The 23961-nt window shown below is 44.4% G+C and overlaps 1 protein-coding gene across 2 annotated transcripts in view; it reads left to right on the top strand.

The window, feature by feature from the left end:
- Window positions 1-23961, top strand: part of RBM17 (RNA binding motif protein 17) — a 639512-nt gene that overhangs the window by 451158 nt on the left and 164393 nt on the right. For both annotated transcript variants that reach the window (XM_044088811.1, XM_044088812.1), the window contains exon 8: window positions 20591-20742. In XM_044088811.1, the coding sequence (XP_043944746.1) occupies window positions 20591-20742 (152 nt within the window). The remainder of the gene's footprint in view (window positions 1-20590; window positions 20743-23961) is intronic.

Here is a 23961-nt window from a genome sequence, read left to right as displayed (position 1 = left end):
GTTTCTATTTTTTGTTATTGATAGAATACCTTTCAACAGCAACAAGGGTGGTGATGAAAAAACACTATTAGAGGTTAAGGAATGTTTGTGGCAGCTTAGATTTAATGCTAATACATACCCTGGTATTAATGACTGTATTTCCATAGCCAGTGTACTCAAATACAAATCGCTATTTATATAGGTTTTAGAGTAATATAGCTTATTATATACATTACTAATTTTTCTAATTTATACTATTTTAGGTTTTAAATATTTGTGCCTTGTGTGTTTTATTCTGATCAAATTATTAAATTATTTATTAACAAAAGTATTATATAAATTATATTAAAAATCAGGTTTGCATTTTTAGCTGTAATCTAGTATTTTTTTAGTATTTGTATTTATCATTAATATATATAAGTATTGATGATATTAGGTGTTTCAGCATTAATTAGAAGTGTTTAATTAATTGAATAATTATTTATTGATGCATCTATTTAAATTGAGAATTTTGTGAATGACGTACTCTGATGATGCCCACAGTTTGGGTGAAAGCGCTTAGTACTTGGTCAGTGTATTATCAGACAGACTTCAAGCAATAAACCTGAGTTCTGCAAGTGTATCTGGTTCGTCTTGATTGTTTTACAGGTTACATTCAACAAACGCACCATTAAGCGTCGGGCGGAGTTCGCCCAGCACTATTTTGGCAAAATATTTAACTATATTATGTCGTTGTATACTCCGACAACAGTTTTGTCTAAAAAACGCAAAGATAAGGACCGACACACGAGGTCCGCGGCCTCTACCGACACCACGCCAAAGCCGACTACAGGTGGTCCGGTTCTCAGCGAGGCGCCTACGCAGCCCCTGCCTACCAACGACACTTCATTGGCGGTGTCTTCTGTGCCCGAGGTCGCAGGCTCCTCGGCCTACACCCCGACTACAGATACCGAAGCCACTTTTGGTGGTGAATCTCAAAATGTAGACAGGTCTGCCTCCTCTCAAGGTGTCTTCAGACCTTCCTCTTCTTTTTCCATCAAGGCTTTCACTAAGTCTAAAGCAGCCATGCATTGTAAGAGACAAGCTACACAGGGCCCTTCTCCAGGCCCCATGCCTAAAAAACAGATGCTTAAAATGGCTGAGGGTTTAATTACTCTTATCAGGGGTTCTCAACCCCCCCCCCGGACCAAAGGCCCAGAGTGGACGGAGAATCCCTCCTCTGACCAGGCCTCCATTATTTCAGAGCACTCTGATGAACAGGAACATTCTTACTCCCCTTTTGAAGATTCTGATGCAGAGGAGTCCATTCCCTCTGTCTCCCCCCCAGAGGATTACTCATTTGGGGAAACCTTGCATACCTTAAGGGAGCACTTCCACTGGGAAGGCCAAGAGTACTCAGATTCCAAGAAAAGGCTTAGGGATTTTCTCTTGCTACCTCAGCATAGGCCTCTGGCTATACCTCCTGTCTTAGACATACTAGATGATGTGTACTCGGAGGCCTGCCTTAACCCGGATTCTTTACCTCCAGCACTAGTCAAGCCTGACCGGTACTACCGGGTTCCTGACTCGCACCAATTTTTATACAAAAGCCATGCGGCTGACCCAGAAACTATCTCACAGGGCCCCAAGGGAATTAAGGCCTCCACTGCTAAAAATCCATTACCTTCCGAGAGAGATTCCAGATCCTTAGAAAGGTGGGGAAAAAAGGTATACACCTCGGCCACTTTAACCATGAGGGCATTAAACTGCCAGTTCCATATGCTAAAGTACCAACAGTTTCTGTTATCACAGTTGAGAAGCAAAATGTCACAACCTGAACAACCAGACTTGAAGGAGTTGCAGGATTTGATGCATAGTGCAGAACAAGTGGGTAAACATACTTTGCAATGTGGTTTTGATGCTCTAGAGGCCTCATGTAGAGCTGCTGTTACAGGGTCAGTCATACGTAGACATGCCTGGCTCAAGGAGCAAACCTTACCAGATCATGTCAAAGCTAAATTACTAGATGCCCCTCTACAAAAGGATGTATTATTTGGTGTTAAAGCTGAGGAGGTATTAAAGAAAATGGAGGAAAAGGCTAAATCAATGCAAACAGTGAAAGATTTTCTACAGGTACAACCTCCACGTTTCAGTAGAAATTGGTCCTTTCAAGTCATGGACAGACCCCAAAGAGGTAGATACAGGTGCCCGAGGGGCAGAGGGCAATCTCAAGGATCGTTTAGAGGCAGACAATGGCAAGCTCCTACACAAAGAGGTGGTGAGGATAGTTCGCAGCCATTCAGAAAGCAAGCCCAATGACTTTCCCCTTTGCATGCCAAGCAAGGCTCAAATGGCAGCACCCTTAGGCGGAAAACTGGCATTATTTTCAAATTGGCATATTGTCACAAAAGACAAATGGATCCTGGACATTATAAACAGAGGCTACATATTCCATTTTCACACCCTTCCAAAAATGAGAGGCATGCCAAATTTGCCACACAATCAAAGGGCAGAGGCACAAAGACAAATTTCAGATCTCATGGACATGAAAGCTATTCAAGAGGTACCTACTCACGAACAAGGTCAAGGTTTTTATTACAGACTATTCCTGGTACCAAGAAAGGGAAAAGATTGGAGACCTATTTTGGACCTATCCATCCTAAACGCATTTTTACTCGTACCAAAATTCAAGATGCTCACATTACAGCAGCTTCTTCCCATGCTGGGCAAGGAGTCTTGGCTGGTAACATTGGACCTCAAGGAGGCATACCTGCATGTCCCAATCAGACAAAATTGCAGAAGATACCTCAGATTTCTTGCAGGTTCAACCCATTATCAATTCTCTGCATTGCCCTTTGGCTTATCTACTGCGCCCAGAGTATTCACGAAATGCCTGGCATCAGTAATTGCCTACTGCAGACTTCAAGGGATACAAATATACCCTTTTTTGGACGGCTGCATGATCCAAGCGGACAGCAAGCACATACTTCTGAAACATCTGGCTTTTGTAATAATGTTGTTGAATTCTCTGGGATACACAGTCAACAAAAAGAAATCAAGGCTAATACCCTCTCGGAAAATAATTTTCCTGGGTGCCAACTTGGACACAAACACCCAGATGGCCTACCTCACGCCAGAGAAGCAGGGGCAACTAACTCAATACTTCAGAAAACTAGCAAATTTCACCAGGCTGACTGCAAGGAAAATCCTGCAGGCTCTGGGATTCATGGCATCTTGCATCCTACTAATCCCATGTGCAATGCTGCATATGAGGAAACTTCAGTGGTACCTGAAAAACCTATGGTCTCAACACAGCCACAGTTTGGAAACAATAATACCACTAATTCCATGTCTTCAAAAGGAATTTCTGTGGTGGGCTCAAGCATGCCAAACAAACACAGGTCTCCCATTCTGCAAGCCTCAAGCAAATCAAGTCATCACAACAGACGCCTCGGACTACGCCTGGGGGGCGCACATGACAGATCGGTGCATTCAGGGCAAATGGTCCCAAAAAGAAAAGCACCTTCACATCAACCAAAAGGAAATGCTAGCAGTAATAAATGCTATTATAGCTTTCAAAGACCTTCTGCATCCAGGTCAACTATTGATAAGGACAGACAACACCACAGTAATGTGGTACATAAACAAACAGGGAGGAACCCATTCATACCCCCTATGCAGGCTGGCCATGTCACTTTGGAACATGGCTCTGGAATTACAAATCGACCTTCAAGCACAGTACTTGCCAGGCAAGGAAAATATGCTGGCAGACAACCTAAGCAGAAATATGACAGATCCACACGAATGGAAGTTGCATCCTCAAGTTTTTACAGAGATAATTCAAGCATGGGGAAGGCCAGACATAGATCTCTTTGCCTCCCACAAAAATCACCAATTGACAAAATTCTGCTCAAGGACTTTTCATCCACAGGCCTGGAGAGTGGACGCTCTCTCTTTCAGTTGGACAACAATGACAGTTTATGCCTTTCCCCCTCTTCCTCTGCTGCCCAAAGTTCTATTAAAAACCAGAGCAGACAGACCAAAGATGATTCTCATTGCTCCAGATTGGCCAAGACAGCACTGGTACCCACTCCTGAGGAGCCTGACGCATTCCCCTCCATGGACCCTACCTCTTATGCCTCTACTTCTGACTCAGCACAGCTTCAAAACTCTTCACAGTCAGCTGAAAACACACAATCTGGCCGCATGGAAGATTCCTTAACATCACAACAGACCCTACTCTCCAAGGAGGTGCAGGATGTCATTTTGGAGGCCAGAAGGCCGTCTACTAGAAAAGCTTACTCCGCAAAATGGAAACGGTTTTGTGCCTGGAATGAGAAAAAGGGCCAGAATCCTGGAAAACTGAATTTACCTCAAATATTACAGTATCTAGCTGAGCTGCTAAGCAGTGGACTTTCATTCTCCTCCATCAAAATCCATGCCTCAGCCATTTCTGCAGAATACAACACTGATCCACCTTTATTCTCTCACCCCCTCTTAAGACAGTTCCTCAGAGGGGCTAAGAATATAAAACCCCCAAGGAAACAACCAATACCTGCTTGGGACCTCAACTCCATGCTAGAAAAGCTGACCTTGCCTCCTTTTGAGCCAGCTGCCTCAACAGATTTGCAATATTTGTCCTGGAAAACAGCTTTCATTCTGGCTATCACCTCAGCTCGTAGGGTATCAGAACTACAAGCCCTCATGGCTGTGCAGCCTTTTATCATCTTCCATCAGGACAGAGTTTCCTTACGAACCAACCCGTCCTTTATGCCAAAGGTGGTATCCAGGGTAGCTTTGAATCAGGCTATACACTTGCCTACCTTTTACCCAAATCCTCAAAACAAAGGGGAGAGACTATTACATTCCTTGGACGTCCACAGACAGCTGCGCTATTATTTGGACAGAACAAAGCCTTTCAGAAAATCAGAACACCTCTTTGTGTCCTATGCTATAGGAGCTCAAGGGAAGCCAATTTCCAAACAGACAATCTCAAAATGGATAGCCCACTGCATACGCTTTTGTTACACTTTTCATGGTAAAACTGTACCTGCAGGCATCAGATCTCACTCCACAAGGGCCACAGCTACCTCTGCAACTTTCCTCAGAGGAGTTCCTACCAAAGATATTTTGGAAGCAGCCACTTGGAGTTCTGTGCATACCTTCTCCAAGCACTACCACCTACCATTATACTCCAAAACTGGAGCAGGCTTGGTCACTGCAGTCTTGCTGGGCATCCTGGCTCCTCCTAGTTCCACCTAGTGCCTACCACCCCTTTCTTAGCTTTGGGATTCTACCCATCTGTTATGACTGAAGCTGTATGCACGATGAACATAGTACAGTTTTGTACCTACCATAAATGTAGATGTTCAAGTGCTAATACAGCTGCAGTCCAGGTTTCCCTCCCTCCTTCCCCTCTTGGGACAGGTCCATTGGCTAACACCTCCTCATACAACCTGATTGGGGCATTCATTTATGGTGTATTTGCTTGCAACTACTGTATTTTGATTATATTGCATTGTTTTATTACACAAATTTATGTATTGCCTTCCTTCTGGGGGCACCTGACATCTGGGGCAAGAAAAACTGAAGAAAATGGCGTCGGCTGGTTCTTTTATACCCCTGTCGCACTGACGTCAGGGAAGAAGCGACGACAACCAACGCCAGACCTAGACTTTGGAATTCGGCCGACCGAGGACCCGCCTGATGGCAGGAGAACCCATTTGTTATGACTGCAGCTGTATTAGCACTCGAACATCTACATTTATGGTAGGTACAAAACTGTACTGTCTCTCTTTTTCCTCTATTAATATTCATGCCTCTGCTATCTCTGCTAGTTTCCCAACTGAGCAGCCCCTTTTCTGACACCCTCTGATCGAACAATTCCTAAGAGGGGCTAGCAACTTGAGACCACCCAGAAGAGCACCTACCCCAGCTTGGGACCTTAACTTTTTGTTGGAAAAGCTCACCCTGCCCCCCTTCGAACCAGCATCTTCAGCAGAGTTAAAATTTCTCTCCTGGAAGACAGCTTTTCTTCTGGCCATCACTTCAGCCAGAAGGATCTACGAATTACAAGCACTCATGACTATGGAGCCCTTTATCATCTGACAGGGTTTCCCTCAGGACTAACCCAAAGTGGTGTCCAGTGTGGCTCTCAACCAATCCATTAATTTCCCCAAATTTTTCTCTAACCCACAGAACAAGGGGGAAAGGATCCAGACAGCTCAGATTGTATCTAGACAGGACTAAATCATTCAGGAAGTCTGATCAATTACTGGTTAGCTTTGCTGCAGGGACAGAGGGCAAATCCATCTCCAAACAAACAATTTCTAAATGGATAGCACACTGCATCCATTTCTGTTACAAACAACATGGAAAGCCTCCTCCTAAGGGGGTCAGGACTCACTCCACCAGAGCAGCCTCCACCTCTGCAGCTTTCCTCAGAGGAGACCCACCAGGGATATCCTGGAGGCTGCCACCTTGGACATCTGTTTACATTTTCACCAAACATTACCACCTGCCTATCTTCTCCAAATCCAGGGCAGGTTGCCCTTGCAAGACTGCAGTGGCATCCTAGCCAGCCCCTAGTCTCCATGACTGCCTCCACCCTTTTCCTCAGCTTTGGGAATCAACCCATATGTGATGACTGCAACAGTGAAACACGAAGAACATATTACAGTTGTGTACACTCACCATAAATGTAGATGTTTGAGTGTATTTACTGTTGCAGTCCTGGTTTCCCTCCCTTCATCCGCCTCTTCTCTGTGTGTGTGTGTGTGTCTCTCTCTCTCTCTCTCTCTCTCATTACAAGAGACATTTTGGTATTTACTTTCTACTGGTGGGGTTCTTCCACTGTAGCCTGGCTCCCACTTGGGGGCTCCTGACAGGGCAAGAAGAACTGATGTAATGGCGTTGGCTGCCTTACTTTATACTCCTGATGACTTGACATCAGTCCTGAAGTGACAGCAACTGACGCAGAAATACTAAGCCTCTGGTGTTTGTGCCAGCCAAGGGCTACCCTGGCAAGGATAACCCAAATGTAATGACTGCAACAGTGAATACACTCTAACATCTACATTTATGGTAAGTGTACACAACTGTACTTTATTTTGTTTGGCAATTCCACCTTTCTCCATTCTCCTATGTGCCTTATTCTCATTTCTTCCCAGTTTAGCAATTCTCCTCCTCCTCTTTGATTTAAATCCTTTTCCTCATTGTACAGTCTTCTGTAAGATTTGTGAAGCTCTGCCTTTATTTTTTTCCTTTGTGTACAATGTTTTGTCTGGCCCCTTCTCTCTTAACTGAAATATTCCACATTTCACTTCCCTTTGCTGTAAATTTATGACCTATGTTCTATTGGCTTGTGAAGTGCTGACAAAAAAGATGTTTCCAATCTCACCCTCTTTCTCCAAATCCTTCCATCTGTCTGTTTTCTAGTTCTCTCACTCTTACATGAGCTTCCTCCGTGGTTTGGCCAGCCCTGTACTGAAGCTGTTTAAGCTCATTTAACATTGCATACCAAATAGTCTCTCTCCTCTTCTTACTGTTTTTCCAATTTCTTTCTTTTTTTTTTTACTCTTTCTTATGCCTTCCCATCTTCTTTGGTTAACATTTCCAGTACTGCCTGTAGCAGTATGCCAAACCACTCCATCTCGTTATGCTCTACACAGTAGCCTGCAGTGTTTCATTGCCCTTCTGCACCTGTCATCCTCAGTTTTGTGCTGTCTAGTGTGTGATCCAAGATGGGTAATGGGTCACTAGATATTTACTCAGAGTTGTGTGTGTAATCGTTTTTAAGGTACATTCTTTCTAATTTTGACTTTGCATTGTATCTGGAGGAGTAGTAAGTGTAGATGAGGTCATTGCCTCTGACAACCAAATATCTGTCCATCCGGGGTCTTTCATGTATTTCTCCAAATGTTTCCCTTCCTCTCTCTCAATTCTGTGCCACACTCCTTTCTTCTTTGACAATTATGCTTGATTGTCGCAGATCTTCTCTCACACAATCCATCCACCTCATTGCTGAACATCCTTGTTTCCTCTTACCTTCTTCCTGTCTGTTCCAAATCTTCGTCACCAGATTGTCTTCTGCTTTTCTGCACATGTCCAAACCAGTGTTATCTGTTCATGTTGATCTTTTCTGCAATTGGAATTACTTTGGCTTCTGCTCTTATGTCCTCATTTCTTCATTTGCCCCACAGTGTGCATCCAGTCACCCTTCTCAGGAACTTCATTTCCATCACATCTAGCTTCCTTATCCGCTCTGCGTTTATTGCCTAGGTTTTTGTACCATACAGTAGTATTGGTTGCAACACTATTTTGTACACCTTAGTTTTTAGCTTCTTTGCCATTCACAACACTTGAGACTTTATACCACTTGGCTGCAGCCCTTCTGATTCAAGCTTTGACTTCTTCTTTCAGACTTCTCTTTTCCTTAGTCACCCCTCCCAAGTACTTGAAGGCATTCTCAGTTCTCAGCTTATTGCGATTTCCCCATTTTGCTGCAATTACCACTGTCTTTTCTGTGCTTAGTTTCATCCCATGTGCCTTCAGTTTTGCATTCTATTCCTCTGCTGAAGTTCTTGCTTACAGTTTACCTGCAGTGCCACATTGTCTGCATACAGCAACTTTGTTGATCTGTCCCCTCTGACCTGTTTGCTAATGTAGTCCATCACCAGTATGAACTGCAGTTGGCTCCGAGCTGAACCCTGTTGCACACCCGTTCCCAGTGGAGACCCTTATGGTTGCTGCAGTCAGCTGCAAGCAGTGGTCAGAGAAGGCTCTAAGGTCAAAACAAACCAGTCTGAAGACCTGGAAGTTGACCGGAGAGAAAGTACGACAGTTCAAGGAATTACTCAGGGCTCTAGCACCACAAGAAGAGCAAGAAATAAGTGGAGTTGAAGAATGGCAGTGCCTCAAAACAACATGTGTGAGGACTACAGAACGGATATGTGGCCGAGCCAGATATGGAAGTAAGGTACATAAGGAAAGCTGGTAGTGAAATATAGAAGTCCTGGAAGACATCATCATCTTTCGGCTGATCTCGTTAGGGGTCGCCACAGCGGATCATCTGTTTCCATTTCTTCCTGTCCTCTGCATCTTGCTCTGTCACACCAACCACCTGCATGTCCTCTCTCACCACATCCATAAACCTTATCGTAGGCCTTCCTCTTTTCTGGTTACCTGGTAGCTTCATCCTTAGCATCCTTTTCCCAATATACTCCGCATCCCTCCTCAGCACATGTCCAAACCAATGTAATCTTGCCTCTCTGGCTTTGTCTCCAAACCTTCCAACCTGGGCTGACCCTCTAATATACTTATTCCTAATCCTGTCCACCCTCGTCACACCCAGTGCAAATCTTAACATCTTTAACTCTGCCGCATCCAGCTCTAACTCCTACCTTTTTGTCAGTGCCACTGTCTCCAACCCATATAACAGCGGGTCTCACTACCCTCTTGTAGACCTTCCCTTTCACTCTTACTGGTACTTGTCTGTCACAAATCACTCCTGACAGTCTTCTCCACCCACTCCATCCTGCCTGCACTCTCTTCTTCACCTCTCTTCCACACTCACCATTACTGTGAACTGTTGATCCCAAGTATTTGAACCCATCCACCTTTGCCACCTCTACTCCTTGCATCCTCACCATTCCTCTATCCTCCCTCTCATTCACACACATATATTCTGTCTTAGTCCTGCTGACCTTCATTCCTCTTCTGTATAGAGTATATCTCCATCTCTCCAGGGTCCCCTCCACCTGGTCCCTACTCTCACTACAGATCACAATGTCATCCGCAAACATCATAGTCCACGGGGACTCCTGTCTGATCTCATCTGTCAACCTGTCCATCACCATTGCAAATAAGAAAGGGCTCAGTGCTGATCCTTGATGTAATCCCACCTCCACCTTAAACGCATCTGTCACTCCCACTGCAGACCTCACCGCTGTCACACTACCCTCGTACATATCCTGTACCACTCTGACATACTTTTCTGACACTCCTGACTTCCTCATACAATACCACAACTCCTCTCTAGGTACCCTGTCATATGCTTTCTCTAAGTCTACAAAAACACAATGCAACTCCTTCTGACATTCTCTGTACTTCTCCATCAGCACTCTCAGAGCAAACATTGCATTTGTAGTGCTCTTTCCTGACATGAAACCATACTGTTGATCACTAATCATCACGTCCCCTCTTACCCTATCTTCCACTACTCTTTCCCATAACTTCATGCTGTGACTGATCAATTTAATCCCTCTGTAGTTACTACAGCTCTGCACATCACCCTTAAAAATCGTTACTAAAACACTTTTTCTCCATTCCTCAGGCATCTTCTGACTTTCCAAAATTTCATTAAACAATCTGGTTAAAAACTCCACTGCCATTTCACCTAAACACCTCCATGCTTCCACAGGTATGTCATCTGGACCAACAGCATTTCCATTCTTCATCCTCTTCATATCTATCCTTACTTCCTCCTTGCTAATCCATTGCACTTCATGATTCACTATCCCCACATCATCCAACCTTCTCTCCCTCTAATTCTCTTCATTCCTCAACCCCTCAAAGTACTCTTTCCATCTGCTGAACACACTCTCCTCGCTTGTAAGTATGTTTCTCTCATCATCCTTTATCACCTTTACCTGCTGCGCATATTTCTTAGCTCGGTCCCTCTGTCTAGCCAATCAGTACAGGTCCTTTTCTCCCTCCTTAGTGTCCAACCTTTCATACAACTCTTCATATGCCTTATCCTTAGCCTTCGTCACCTCTCTCTTTGCCATGCACCTAATCTCCTTATACTCCTGTCTACTTTCTTCATCTCTCTGACAGTCCCATTTCTTCTTTGCCAACCTCTTTCTCTGTATACTCGCCTGTATTTCCTCATTCCACCACCATGTATCCTTGTCATCCTTCCTCTGTCCAGATGTCATACTAAGCACCTATCTAGCCGTCTCCCTTACTAGCTCTGCTGTAGTTACCCAGCTATTTTGTAACTCTTCACTGCCACCCAGTGCCTGTCTTAATTCTTCCCTGAACTCCACCTCACAATTACCCTTTTTCAATTTCCACCATTTGATCCTTGGTGCTGCCCTCACACTCCTCCTTCTCTTCTTGATCACTGACGTCATCTTACAAACCACCATCCTAGAAGTCCTGGAAGTAATCAAAAGAAAGGAGGAGTGCAGGAAAAAGTGGGAAATAGAAAAGGCCGACCAGGCTAGGAAGGAATATTGGTTGTCTAACAAAGAAGCTAAGAAAGGAGTTGCAATAACAAAGAACATGGCATCAGAGGCACTCTACCAGCTTCTGGAAAGTAACTCAGTAGGTGCACAGATACTGTTATCAGGTTGCAAGGTAAAGACAGAAAGGTAAAGAACCTAGTCAGACACCCTTCATAAGGGATGCCAGCAACAACCTGCTCACCAGTCCACAGAACATCAAAGGAAGATGGAAGGAGTAATTCCAGTAGTTCCTGAATGAAGAAAATCCCACAGAAGCTGTACTGCCCCAGAAACAGCCTACGATGAGAGAAGAGGAGGAGCCCACCCTAGAAGAAGTAAGAGTAACACTAAGGAAAATTAAATCAGGGAAAGCAGCAGGCTCAGAAAAGGTCATAGCAGATATGACAAAGAAGCTGGGTAAGATAGAGGAGAAATGGCTCCTGAGGGCACTCATAGCAGTGTGGAGAGAAGGGAGTATACAAGATGACTGGAAAATAAGCATACTCTTGCCAATGTAACAAAGGGGACATCCACAACTGTGTGTTGTACAGAGGCATCAAACTTCCATCATATTGCGTGAAAGTTTTGGAGAGGGTGATTAATAAATGAGTATGCAGAGTAGTAGAATGTAGGATGGGAGATGAGCAGTTCGGATTCTGGTGAGGATGCAGCACCACTGACCTGATGTTTGCAGTGAGACAGATACTTGAGAAGAAGCTAGAGATGAGGAAAGAGTCCCAACTGAGCATTCCTGGACTTGAAGAAGGCATAGGACAAGGTCCCAAGAAAGCTCATTTGGGCAGTACTATGGTGGTTTGAAGTTCCAGAAACACTGGTAGAATTAGTGCAGGCTATGCACAAGGACCCAAGTATCAACAGTGTTCGTTCTCACAAAGAGGTTCCCAGTGGGAGTGTATGTGCACCAGGGTTAAGCTTCGAGTCCACTGCTGTTCATACTGGTGATGGACTACATTAGTAAACCGGACAGAGGGACAGATCAACAAAGTTGCTGTATGCAGATGATGTGGAATTACAGGCAGACTGTGAGCAAGAACTTCAGCAAAGGATAAGGGAATGGAATGCAAAACTGAAGGCACAAGGAATGAAGCTAAGTAGAGGTAAGACAGTGGTAAACACAGCAAATTGGGGAAATCAGAAGAAGCTGAGAATTGGGATAGACGGGAAGATAGTGGAACAGATAAGTAGCTTTGTGTATCTGGGATTTTCTTTGGTGGGCAGCAGTATGCAACCACAACAAGGGACTTCCCTTCTCACAACCGCACGTCACCCAGACCCTTACCACAGGTGCATCAGACCATGCCTGGGGTGCATACCTGGACAGCGGGTGCATTCATGACCATTGTAGCCCAAATCAAATACATTTGCACATCAACCAAAAAGAGATGCTAGCTGTTCAGTACTCCTTGACAGCTTTCAGACCCCCTACTCCCCCGGGGCCTCTAGTGATCAAAACAGACAACACCACAGTGATGTGGTATATCAGCAAGCAGGGAGGGACTCACTCTTATCCTCTCTGCAGGCTCGCCATGACCCTTTGGCACACGGCCTCTGCCATGCAAATACACCTGCTAGCACAATTCCTGCCAGGCTCCCAAAACTCTCTGGCAGACAACCTATGCGGAAACCTGCTAGCCCCACAAGAGTAACAGCTAGACCACAGAACTTTCAGCCTTGTAACCCAGAAATGGGGCACCCCGAAGGTGGACATCTTTGACTCCCACTCCAATCATCAGCTCAGCAAATTCTGCACCAGGGAAACTCACAGCAAGGCCTGGAAGGTGGATGCCGTATCCTTCCAATGGGTAAACCTCTCGATATATGCATTTCCCCCTCTACCACTTATTTCAAGGGTACTGCTCAAAATAAGGGAGGAAAAACCAAGGGCAGTCTTGATTGCCCCAGACCGACCACACAAGCACTGGTACCCACTGCTGCATAGCCTGTCACCTACCTCAAATTCCAACACTCCTGACCCAGAAGAATGGAGAATTCATGCATCCACAATTGCAGACCCTGAACCTAGCAGCCTGGCTTATTCCCTGACCTCTCCTCCAGCTGCCAGCCTAAGCAAACAAGTCCTGGATGTTGTACGTGAGGCCAGATACCCCAGCACTAGAAAATCCTATGCTGACAAGTGGATAAGGTTTTGCACCTGAGTCCAGGCTAAGGGAACAGAAACAGCACAGCCCTCCCTATCGCTCATCCTGGATTACCTAGCAGACCTACTACACAGGGGTCTATCCTTCTCTTCTATTAAAATTCATGCCTCTGCCATCTCTGCTCATTACAGCACAGAGCCACCTCTCTTCTCATACCCTCTCATCAAACAGTTCCTAAGAGGGGCTAACAACCTAAGGCCACCCAGAAGAGCTTCTACACCAGCTTGGGACCGTACCTTAACTTTGTGTTGGAAAAGCTCACCCTACCCCCTTTGAGCCTGCAGCTTCAGCAGAGTTAAAATTCCTCTCTTGGAAAACAGCCTTGCTTCTGGCCGTCACTTCAGCTAGAAGAGTTTCAGAGTTACAAGCACTCATGGCTGTAGAGCCCTTCATCATTTTCCATGCTGACAGGGTCTCCCTCAGGACTAACCCATCCTTCATGCCTAAAGTGGTGTCCAGTGTGGCTCTCAACCAATCCATTCATTGCCCACCTTTTTCCCCTAACCCACAAAACTAGGGGGAAAGGATTCTGCACTCTCTAGATGTGCACAGACCGCTTAGATTCTATCTGGATAGGACTAAATCTTTTAGAAAAACTGACCAATTGCTAGTCAGCTTCGCAGCAGGGGCAGAGGGCAAGACCATATCCAAGCAAACAGTCTCCAAATGGATAGCACACTGCATTCATTTCTGCTACAAACAGCACGGGAAACCGCCCCCAAAGGGGGTCAGGACATATTCCACCAGGGCAACCTCCACCTCTGCAGCTTTTCTCAGAGGGACCCTCACCAGGGACATCCTGGAGGCTGCAACATGGACTTGTGTTCATACCTTCACCAAGCATTACCACCTGTTTATCTTCTCCAGATCCAGGGCAGACTTTGCCACCGCAGTCTTGCAGGGCATCCTAGCCAGCCCCCAGTCTTCTTGACTGCCTTCAACCTTTTCTTCAGCTTTGGGAATCAACCCAAGTGTGATGACTGCAACAGTGAAACACGAAGAAAGAACATAGTACAGTTAAGTACACTTACCATAAATGTAGATGTTCAAGTGTATTCACTGTTGCAGTCCTGGTTTCCCACCCTCCATCCCCCTTGTGTGTCTCTCTCTCTCCTCCTCCTCTCTCCTTACAGGGAATTTTTGGTATTTACTTTACTTTCTACTGGTGGTGTTTTTCCACCATAACCTAACTCCCTATTTGGGGGCTCCTGACAGCTGGGGCAAGAAAAACTGATGTAATGGCATCAGCTGCCTAATTTTATACCACTGATGACCTGACTTCAGTCCTGGAGCGGTAGTAACCGATGCAGCAATACTAAGCCTCTGGTATTCAGGCCGGCTGAGGGCTACCCCTGCAGGATAACCCAAGTGTGATGACTGCAACAGTGAATACACTTGAACATCTACATTTATGGTAAGTGTACACAACTGTACTTTTCTTTTTCTGACCTTCCTAACTCGGATGGGAAGGTTTTGGCTCTTTCCTGATTGGGTTCTACCTCTTAAGTGGCTCGCCATTCCATTGACTGGAGTTGTGATACAGCTAATGCTTCTTTTAGGGCTGCTGCATATAGTTCTGTTCTGAGGCATTCCTTTTGGCTTTGTCTGATGACAGTAAGGCCAAATTATTGGATGCTTCTCTTGGTAATAAAAATCTTTTTTGCTCTACTGCTGCTGATATTAAATCCCTCCAATAGGGGCAAGACTCGCAGGAGTTGAAACATTCTTATTTCTCCTATCCCTAAAAGAGTAATTACCCTTCCAGATCTGCTTTTGTTCATTGACAGTCTCGCCCTCCACCCAAAGGTAGAAAGGGCTCTAGACATGTACCTCCTGCTATGTCTACTCAGACCCCCCTGTTTCTCAGAAACCTCCTTTTCAGTACAAACTAGGTTCCATCTTGCAGTTTACTTCCATTTTTCCTTTGGCCAGGTTCCCTTGTCCTTTCGTCTTTCCCTGTCCCTTCCAAATTGGTTAAGGATCACACAAGGCTCCATCATCTACCAGGGGTATTTCATGGTGTGGAAATCTTTCTCCATTTCTGGGCATCCCTCAATCTCCTCTGGAACAGCTTCCTCTCTTTCCAGAAGTGCTTTATGCACTTTGGTCCACAGCACCATTCAGTTTGTGCCTCCTTGCCCAGAAAGGCAAAGTTTTTTTTCCAGATGTTTCTGGTTCCCAGGAAGGAGGGCACCTTGAGACCAATTTTGTATCGTTCTTAGCTCAACACCTTTCTAAAGGTTCCCTCTTTTTAGATGCTGTCCCTTCAAACTTTGTTCCCTCTTCTTCTTCCCCCAGGTATTTCTGGTATCTCTAGATCTCAAGGATGCCTACCTAAACATCCCCATCAATCCCCTTTTCAGGAGATGTTTGCATTTCTTTGTTTCTTCCTTGCATATTCAGTTCTCTGCTTTGCTCTTCGGCCTCTTTACTATCCCAAGGGTATTCACCAAATGCCTACCTTCCTGCCATTGCCTTTTGCAGGATGAGAAGGGTTCTGATTTTTTTTTGATTATCTGCTCATTAAGGCCTTGTCCCCAAGGTTCTACTTCAGGACCTCCAGTTCAGTGTTTCCCTGCTACAAAGTCTGGGATCCATTATTCACAAATCAGTCTTAGTTCCTTCTCAGGATCATGTTTTTCTCAGTAGCAGGATTATCCATTCCCATGCTGGCATTGCTGCCTTCTCCCAAGGCGATCTCCCTAATTGCTTTTTTTCCAGTATCTTCTTCCTCTGGCTTCAGTCAAAGCCAGGGACTTTCTCGGGATCCTCTGGTTTATAGCTTGTGCCATTTCTGTGCTGCTTCTAGCCGGGATCCATATGAAAAAACTTCAGTAGTACCTCAAGTCAGTGTGGATTCAACACGGTCATCCCCTGGACTTCTAGTTCCTTCAGTTTATTAATTTGTCTTCTGCATTTCCTTCTCCACAGTCTGCACTGAGAAACTTCTTCACACCTCTGATTTGCATAGGTAGCTCACATATGATTTGTATAAGACTAAGGCTGTTCGTAAGTCTGAGCAACTTTTTCTTACCTTTCATCCCAGGTCTTTGGGTTTGGCAGTTTCTAAACAAACTGTCTGTCTCTTCCTGGTTTTCTAAGGCCATTTGCTTTTGTTATTCTTTTCATGGTAAATGACTTTCATCTTCTGTAAAGGCTCATTCTGCCAGAGCTGTTTCTCCTTCTTCTGATGCTGTTTTCAATGGACTGGATACTAGTTCCATCCTTAAGGCTGCTACTTGGACTTCTGTCTATACCTTCACACAGCATTACAAGTTGGATGTTATTTCCAAAGCAGGCCTATCACGCAACATTATAAGTTGAATGTCATTTCCAAAGCAGGGCTATCCTGCATTGATTTATAAGTTCAGGGATTCATAGGAGGTTACTAAGCAAATGGTCCCAGTGCCCTTACAAGCGTAGCCATATTTATCCCGAGTTACCCCAGTTGTCGGTGGTTAGGTGAGTGAAGTTCCCAGAGGTAGGGGTCTGTAGTAGTTAATACCAACTTCTTCTTTCCAAGAGGGAAATGGGCACCACGTCAGGAGTGCATTTGTGGTCACCCATCCATTGATCTAGGTTGCATTTGATGAAGGTCAGGGAGGGGCCCTGCCTCAAGCGCACTGGAAGCCTGCCCCAGTCTCCATGAGATGCATCTAGCTCTCCAGCATGACCTATTCACGTCAGAGGCCCAGGCCAAGATCCCTGGAGTGAGTGACCCTCCTGCAGCTTGATTTATGAATGTGTAGCATTTCCATCAGGGCCAGATCAGAAACTGCCCTACAAGCCCAGGTACAGGTCAACACCCCCCCCCCCCCGCCCCCAACAACCTGTAGGAGACAGAACACAGTGAAACAGCCTTCAGGCTTTCTGCATAAAACTTGTATTGTGTACCCTGTAATTCCTTGTTGAGAAACCTCGGTCTGTTTAATTGTTGCAGGAGTCTGGTGAGGTACACGCAAAAGGGATCACCATACATACTTGGCTATCAGTCTGAGGGCCCAGTATAATGGAATTATAACATCCTTAGATCTAGAGGCGATGTCTTTACTTATAAGATATGCCACATAGAAGGATCTCCCTACCACTGCGGACACACAGTGGTCAAAGTTCAGATTGCTGTCAACCTTAACACCCAGGTCACGTACCACTGAGTACACACTTGGGGGGGGTGCTGTCCATAATGTAATTAGCAGGGATGTCAGCTTTCCCAAAGGGAATAATAATGTTTTTCTCTGCATTCAGCCCCAATCCGTGGCCCTTGCTCTATAACTGCACCCAGTCTGCAGCCGTCAGCGTACCCAGTCAGCCACAGGCGGTCTGGACCTCTGAGAAATAAACTCTGAACAGTAAGGGACCCAGCACAGAACACTGTGGTACACCACTGGTGACTGGTCTTTTGCTAGAGGTGAAGTCACCCACTTTGACAGTATGTGTCCTGTCGGTGAGCCAGTTGGCTAATCATCTGGTAATGTAGGGGTTAATTCCCAATTGGGAGAGTTTCTGTATGAAACCTGAGTGGGGGATTGAGCCAGATGCTTTGGGTAGGTCGAGATAGGTTGTATGTACTCTTTCCCTCATCCAGCGCCTTGGTGATTTTCTCAAAGAAGTCCACCATATTTACCAGGCATGATCTTCCTTTAACGAATCTGATTTGGTTTGGGTCCAAAGTCTGGAGATTGCCCATGTCCTTGTTAGTAAGGTCCATAATGATTCTTTCTATGGCCTTGCAGATAAGTCTAGTCAAGCTTATGAGCTTATAATTCCCAGTGTCTGTTGATAGTCCCCTTTTGTGCAGAGGGATTATTGTTGCTGTCCTCCATTCTGCTGGAACATAACCATTTCTCAGGCTTTGGTTAAACAGGGATCCAAGTGGTTCTGCTCAGTCATCTTTTAAGTTGTTTAAAAGGCAACCTGGGATGTTGTCTGGTCCCACTGATGATGTGATTTTTTGCTTTGGACAGCACAGAGATGACCTGCTTTCTTGAGATAATAGGCTGAGGGATGGTGACAGGTATACTTTTGGGGGTGACTGGATGGGACAGAGAGGTGAAGTTTTCTCCAAATCTGTCAGCTAGCAGGTTGGCTATAGGTGGTGCCATCCACAACCAGTTCAGCGCATAGCTGGGTATTTCCTTTTAGATTCTGGAAGTAGCTAAAGAATGCCTTGTGATTGTCCTTAGTTAGGGAGCCTGTTTTTTGTTTCATAATTAGCTTTGGAGGACTTGACAAGATCTCTAATGTGTTTAAGGTAGAGAGGGATTTCTTCCTGTGCTGAGCCAGCTCCCTCTAATTCTTAGACATTAGTTTCTTTATCCTGTTTTATAGCCCGTTTATACTAGGGGTCCACCAGGGTGGCTTGTTTTTTTCGACAAGTCCTGGTTTTAACCTGGTTAAGTACAGCTGATTTTATACATCTGCTTAAGTGGTTATTTAGGGCATTGGTGTACACCTCCGCATAGGAGTCCATGTCTTCTGTGTTCATGGGGGCTTTGAAACTTCTTGTACCATAACTTGGTCAAGTTTATTTGTCGTAGAAAAATACTTAAGCATTTTTGAGCTTGATTGGGTATCTGGTCTTGTAATTACGTAGAATAAGACTGACGCATGGTCCTATCTTACCAGGGAGGACATTGCACGGTGGGGTGCAATGCTCTCCCATGTTAGTGAGCATTATATCCAGGACATTTGAGCATCTTGTGGGTGTGCTGACTATCTGTTCCAGAGCATTTGTATTGACACAGTCCAAGAAAGTCTGAATCAGGATGTTTGTGGCCCAGTCGATAATTAAAATCAGTCACGAGTAAGGTGTTGGGCTGTATGGCAAGCGACTCTGGTACATCCAGGTATGCAATATGCTTTTCCTGTTTCATGATGGGTGGCCTATAGCTAGCTGTAATGATACAGAGGGCTGTTCAATTACTTACTCCTCACAGGTTCCACTTAAGCTTTTTGTACTCTCTCTCATGTAAGGGATACTGCAACAGTGATACAGAAGGACATAGCACATTTGTGTAAAATCTTACCATAACAGTAGATGTCCTCTCCACTGTTGCAGTATTTGCTCCCACCTTCCTGCCCCCTCTGCTCTGCCCTATTCCTGTTGTCCTCTTGGCAAGGAATTATTTTTCTTTTCCTCCTTCCATATGCACGTTCCTCCTGGTCCCTAAGGAAATTTCGTTCATCCTGTGGCTTTTCAGTTCTGAGGTGTGTGCATCCATACATCACCTTTATGCCCTGTGCCTTGCGTTGGGAGCATACATGTGACATGTGACACCGATAAACACTAAAGGCTTTGTTAAACTGGCCGGACATTATGCTGTGCTTGACAGGAGATCCCTTACATAAGGAATACTGCAGAAGTGATGAGAAGGACATCTGCTGTTATGGAAGGTTTTATACAACTCTACTATCTTCCTGTAGATCAGCTGATGTGTTTAGAATGTATCTTTTTTATATCTATGAGGAAGGCCATTTGGGCAAGAAGTCTCCCTTCTTTTATTTTAATCTTTTTTTTCCTTTACTGTCTTTTACATAAAGTTATATTTAGTTTTATTGTGTCATTTGTTACTGTAATTAATTTGTACTGATTTTTGGTTATAAATATCACTAAGGTTTATTTTCTTATTCAGTGCCATCACAGGTTGTATAACGGGTGCACACCAGCCTATATCTATGAACACTGTCGAGGGGACCTATGTTCATTTGCAAAAGGGTATTTTATTGTTAGCAGAAAATTGCCAGGACCTAGCAGTTATGGATTGCTGCCGTAATGACTTTTCCCACAGTTGTATCTGACGTTATGTACCAGTATTACAGTATTTGTGTTATAATTTATCAGTGTTCTTATGATGACTATTGTTTTATTTTATCGCAGATTTGTGCTCACATTTCCCTTAGTCTGGGTGTCACTTTTAAATGATATGACATTAATGAGGCCATTGTTGAACACCTGATGAAAAATGACACTTTTTCATTATTTCTGCTCTGCAATGACATTTGTATTAGTCTGTTCAAATAAGACATATCCCTTGTATGTTGTGCCCATATTATAATTTAAATTTGGTGTATAAATACTTTGAGTGCATAGTTTTGAGGCGTTGCTGTTTTATCTTCTGAATGTATATGATAAAAAAGCTGCGACATGACTAATCACTGCATTTTCTAGTTTGTAAGCTATATTTCAAAAACAGGATTGTCAGCTTTTTTTTCTTCTTTGAACAGTGGCACTGTTGCCCATAAAATTATGCAGAAATATGGTTTCCGGGAAGGTCAGGGTCTTGGAAAGCATGAACAAGGGCTGAGCACTGCTCTATCAGTAGAGAAAACCAGCAAAAGAGGAGGAAAAATTATTGTGGGAGATTCAGCAGACAAATGTAAGTGGTAAATGTATTTCAGTCTTGGTATAGTGAATAATTACACTGAAAACGTGTATCCATAGTTCTGTCTTCACTGCTTTGTGGTATTTTACTTGTTCGTTAGTTTAAAAGTTAAAAATCACTCTGCTTCTTTACTTCTGGTCCAGCTTTTCATATTACTGGTACGTAACATTTATTTGCCTTTTGTATAAAAAAGAAATAGGTGCCCTGCCTGAAAATCAAGTATTCAGGCTTTGTGTTTTCTTTGTCCCCTTCTGTCTGTAATTGTGAATATTTACTACATGTAGAAGTTTAGTTTTGAAGGATAGTTTTCAAACAGCAATTCTGTTTCCTTTTTATGAAAAAAGACGTTGAAAAAGAGTTAGCATTTTGAACAGCTTTTGTATATTAAGACATATGTATGACTTTAGCTCCCAAACTACTAATTTCCCTAACCTAATACCTTCAAATAGATCCCCTAATTCATTCCTGGTCTGCCACTTAAACATTAAAAGCATAAATAATAAGGTCCGTAACCTGCATGTCCTTTTGGCAGTTCACTCCCCTGATATATTAATAGAAACTTGGCTAAAACCAGCAACTACAGATAATGAGGTATTACCACCAGGGTACAACATACTCAGAATAGACCGTCATACTAGGAGAGACTGTTGCAGAAAAGAGGAAAATCCCAGGATGCAAAAAACTCCCTTACCAGCCTCAGTAAGAAACTGATATCCCTCATAAAATCCTCCAAAGCTAGTTACGAAAATAAAATTGCCAAAGATTCCAAAGACAACCGCAAGGCATTCTGTAACTATGTCAAGAATCTAAATGGCAATGCTTAGATCTGCTCTGAGCTAAAACAGAATGGCATTAAATATACTGATCCCAAGGATATTGCCAATATCCTGGCAGATCGATTCAGTGCCAACTTCACCCCCCTCTCACCTCCTAAATGGCCCATCTCAATACCAGAAGATTGCCAAACTCCAGTAATAACGGCCACACGGGTAAAAAAACGCACTCTCCAAAGCTAAGAATACAGCATCCATGGGACCAGATGACATCCCGGGCTGTGTACTACATGAACTGCAATATGAACTGGCACCTCACCTAAGTGTCATGTTTAATCATAGCCTCACCTCAGGTTTCATGCCCACTGAGTGACGCAGAGCTACAGTTATCCCACCTTGGATCCCAGAAACTACCGTCCCATCAGTCTGACGAGCCTTATCTGCAAGGCTGTGGAGCGTATTATCATGGAACTTATAAACAGAGACATTGGCAACCTTCAAACACTGGACCCCCCCCCCCAGTTTGGGTTCGTGAAGGGCCGATCTTGTCTCCTGAACCTGATTGACTTCTTCAAATTAGTCTCCCTTCTTCAAATCAGTCTCCAGAGCCATGGACAAGGGTAAGGTGGTCCACACAGCTTATCTAGACCTTACCAAGGCCTTTGACACCATCCCTCACTCTGGAATCATAGATAAACTTACTAAGCTGGGCATTAATCCCTACGTCACCCAATGGGTTGCTAACTGGCTTACTGATAGAACCCACACTGTAAAAGTAGCCAACTCCAAATCCAGCTCCAGACAAGTGACAAGTGGAGTACCTCAGGGTTCAGTCCTGGGACCGCTCTTGTTTGGCATCTACTTCTCTGAAGTACAGGCCAACACTAAGGGACTCTGGCTAGCAAAGTTTGTAGATGACTGCAAACTGGGAGCCATTATTGAATCCCCAAATGATGTAGATAATCTACAAAAGGGCCTTACAAAAACAGATGCTTGGTGCCAGAGCCATGGGCTCAAGCTCAATGCCAAGAAATGTGTAGTTATCCCCTTTGGGAAAAAACATGTATATCTGAATTACCGTATAGGTGGCAGTACACTAAACACCGAAAGTGTGATAAGAGACTTAGGGACACAGGTGGACAATGGTCTCACCTTTGATAACCACATCGCCACAACAGTCAGGAAATCCTTCTATGTGGCACACCTCATCACTAAGGGCTTTTCATCCAGAAAAAAGAAGGTCATTGTCCCACTGTACTCATCCCTCATTAGACCTATTATAGAATACAATGCCCCATTTGGTATGTACCTCTCAAGACATCTGCAACAACTGGAAAGGCCGCAGAAATACCTCACTAAAAGAATCACTAGCCTAAAGCAGATGCCTTACGCTGACCGCCTTAAAAAACTCCAGCTATACTCTGTCGCATATCGTCTACTCAGAGGCGATCTCTGCTTAACATACAAGGCCATGTCAAACCCAGAGCTGTTGGACATGCTACACTTAAAGAAATCCCAATCCCTCAGAGCCACACGCTCCAGGGATCTAAACCTTGTCATCACAATAAACAAAACATGCTGGAGGGATAGGTTCCTGACCCAGAGACTCCCCAGACTCTGGAATAGACTGCCCAAACATATCAAGCAGAGCGCCTCTTCAAAAGGAATCTTGATGATTGGATGGGAGATAGGAAATTCACCCTGGGGATCACGTCGGTCGCCCAGCTAGACAGGGGTCCAGGGAAGTAAATACTGCCGGAAGAAATAGTCAGGGAATTGTTATGGCTAGGCATGTATAGGCCCTAGGGCTGATAGCCTAGTACCAACCTATGAACCTATAGGTGGTGGGGTAGCTATACTTTGTAAAACTACACTGAATGTTACTAAGGACTCCTTACAACCACCCAGGTTAATAATGCTGGAGGGATAGGTTCCTGACCCAGAGACTCCCCAGACTCTGGAATAGATTGCCCATACATGTCAAGCAGAGTGTCTCTTTGGCCGTCTTCAAAAGGAACCTTGACGATTGGATGGGAGAAAGGAAATTCACCCCGGGGATCACGTCAGTAGCCCTGCTAGACAGGGGTCCAGGAAGTAAATAGTGTGGGAAGAAATAGCCAGGGAATTGTTATGGCTAGGCTTGTATAGGCCATAGGGCTGATAGCCTAGTTACCAACCTATGAACCTATAGGTGGTGGGGTAGCTATACTTTGTAAAACTACACTGAATGTTACTAAGGACTCCTTACAACCACCCAGGTTAATAATGCAGAAATTCTTATAACCAAACTGCAAATTAACAAAAAACAAATGTGTAAACATAATATGTGGCTACATTCCCCCAGGTAATAACACAAATGCACTAGAAGACATCCGCCATTGGTTATCCAGTATGTATCCCCAAGAAACCATTGTTCTCAGGGACTTCAACATTGACTGGA

Source organism: Protopterus annectens, chromosome 11.part0 (assembly GCF_019279795.1).
Source record: "Protopterus annectens isolate FY-2018-M chromosome 11.part0, PAN1.0, whole genome shotgun sequence".
NCBI lineage: Eukaryota > Metazoa > Chordata > Ceratodontiformes > Protopteridae > Protopterus > Protopterus annectens.
The sequence above is the reverse complement of the archived record's forward strand: the minus strand, read 5'-3'. Positions and strand labels throughout refer to the sequence as shown.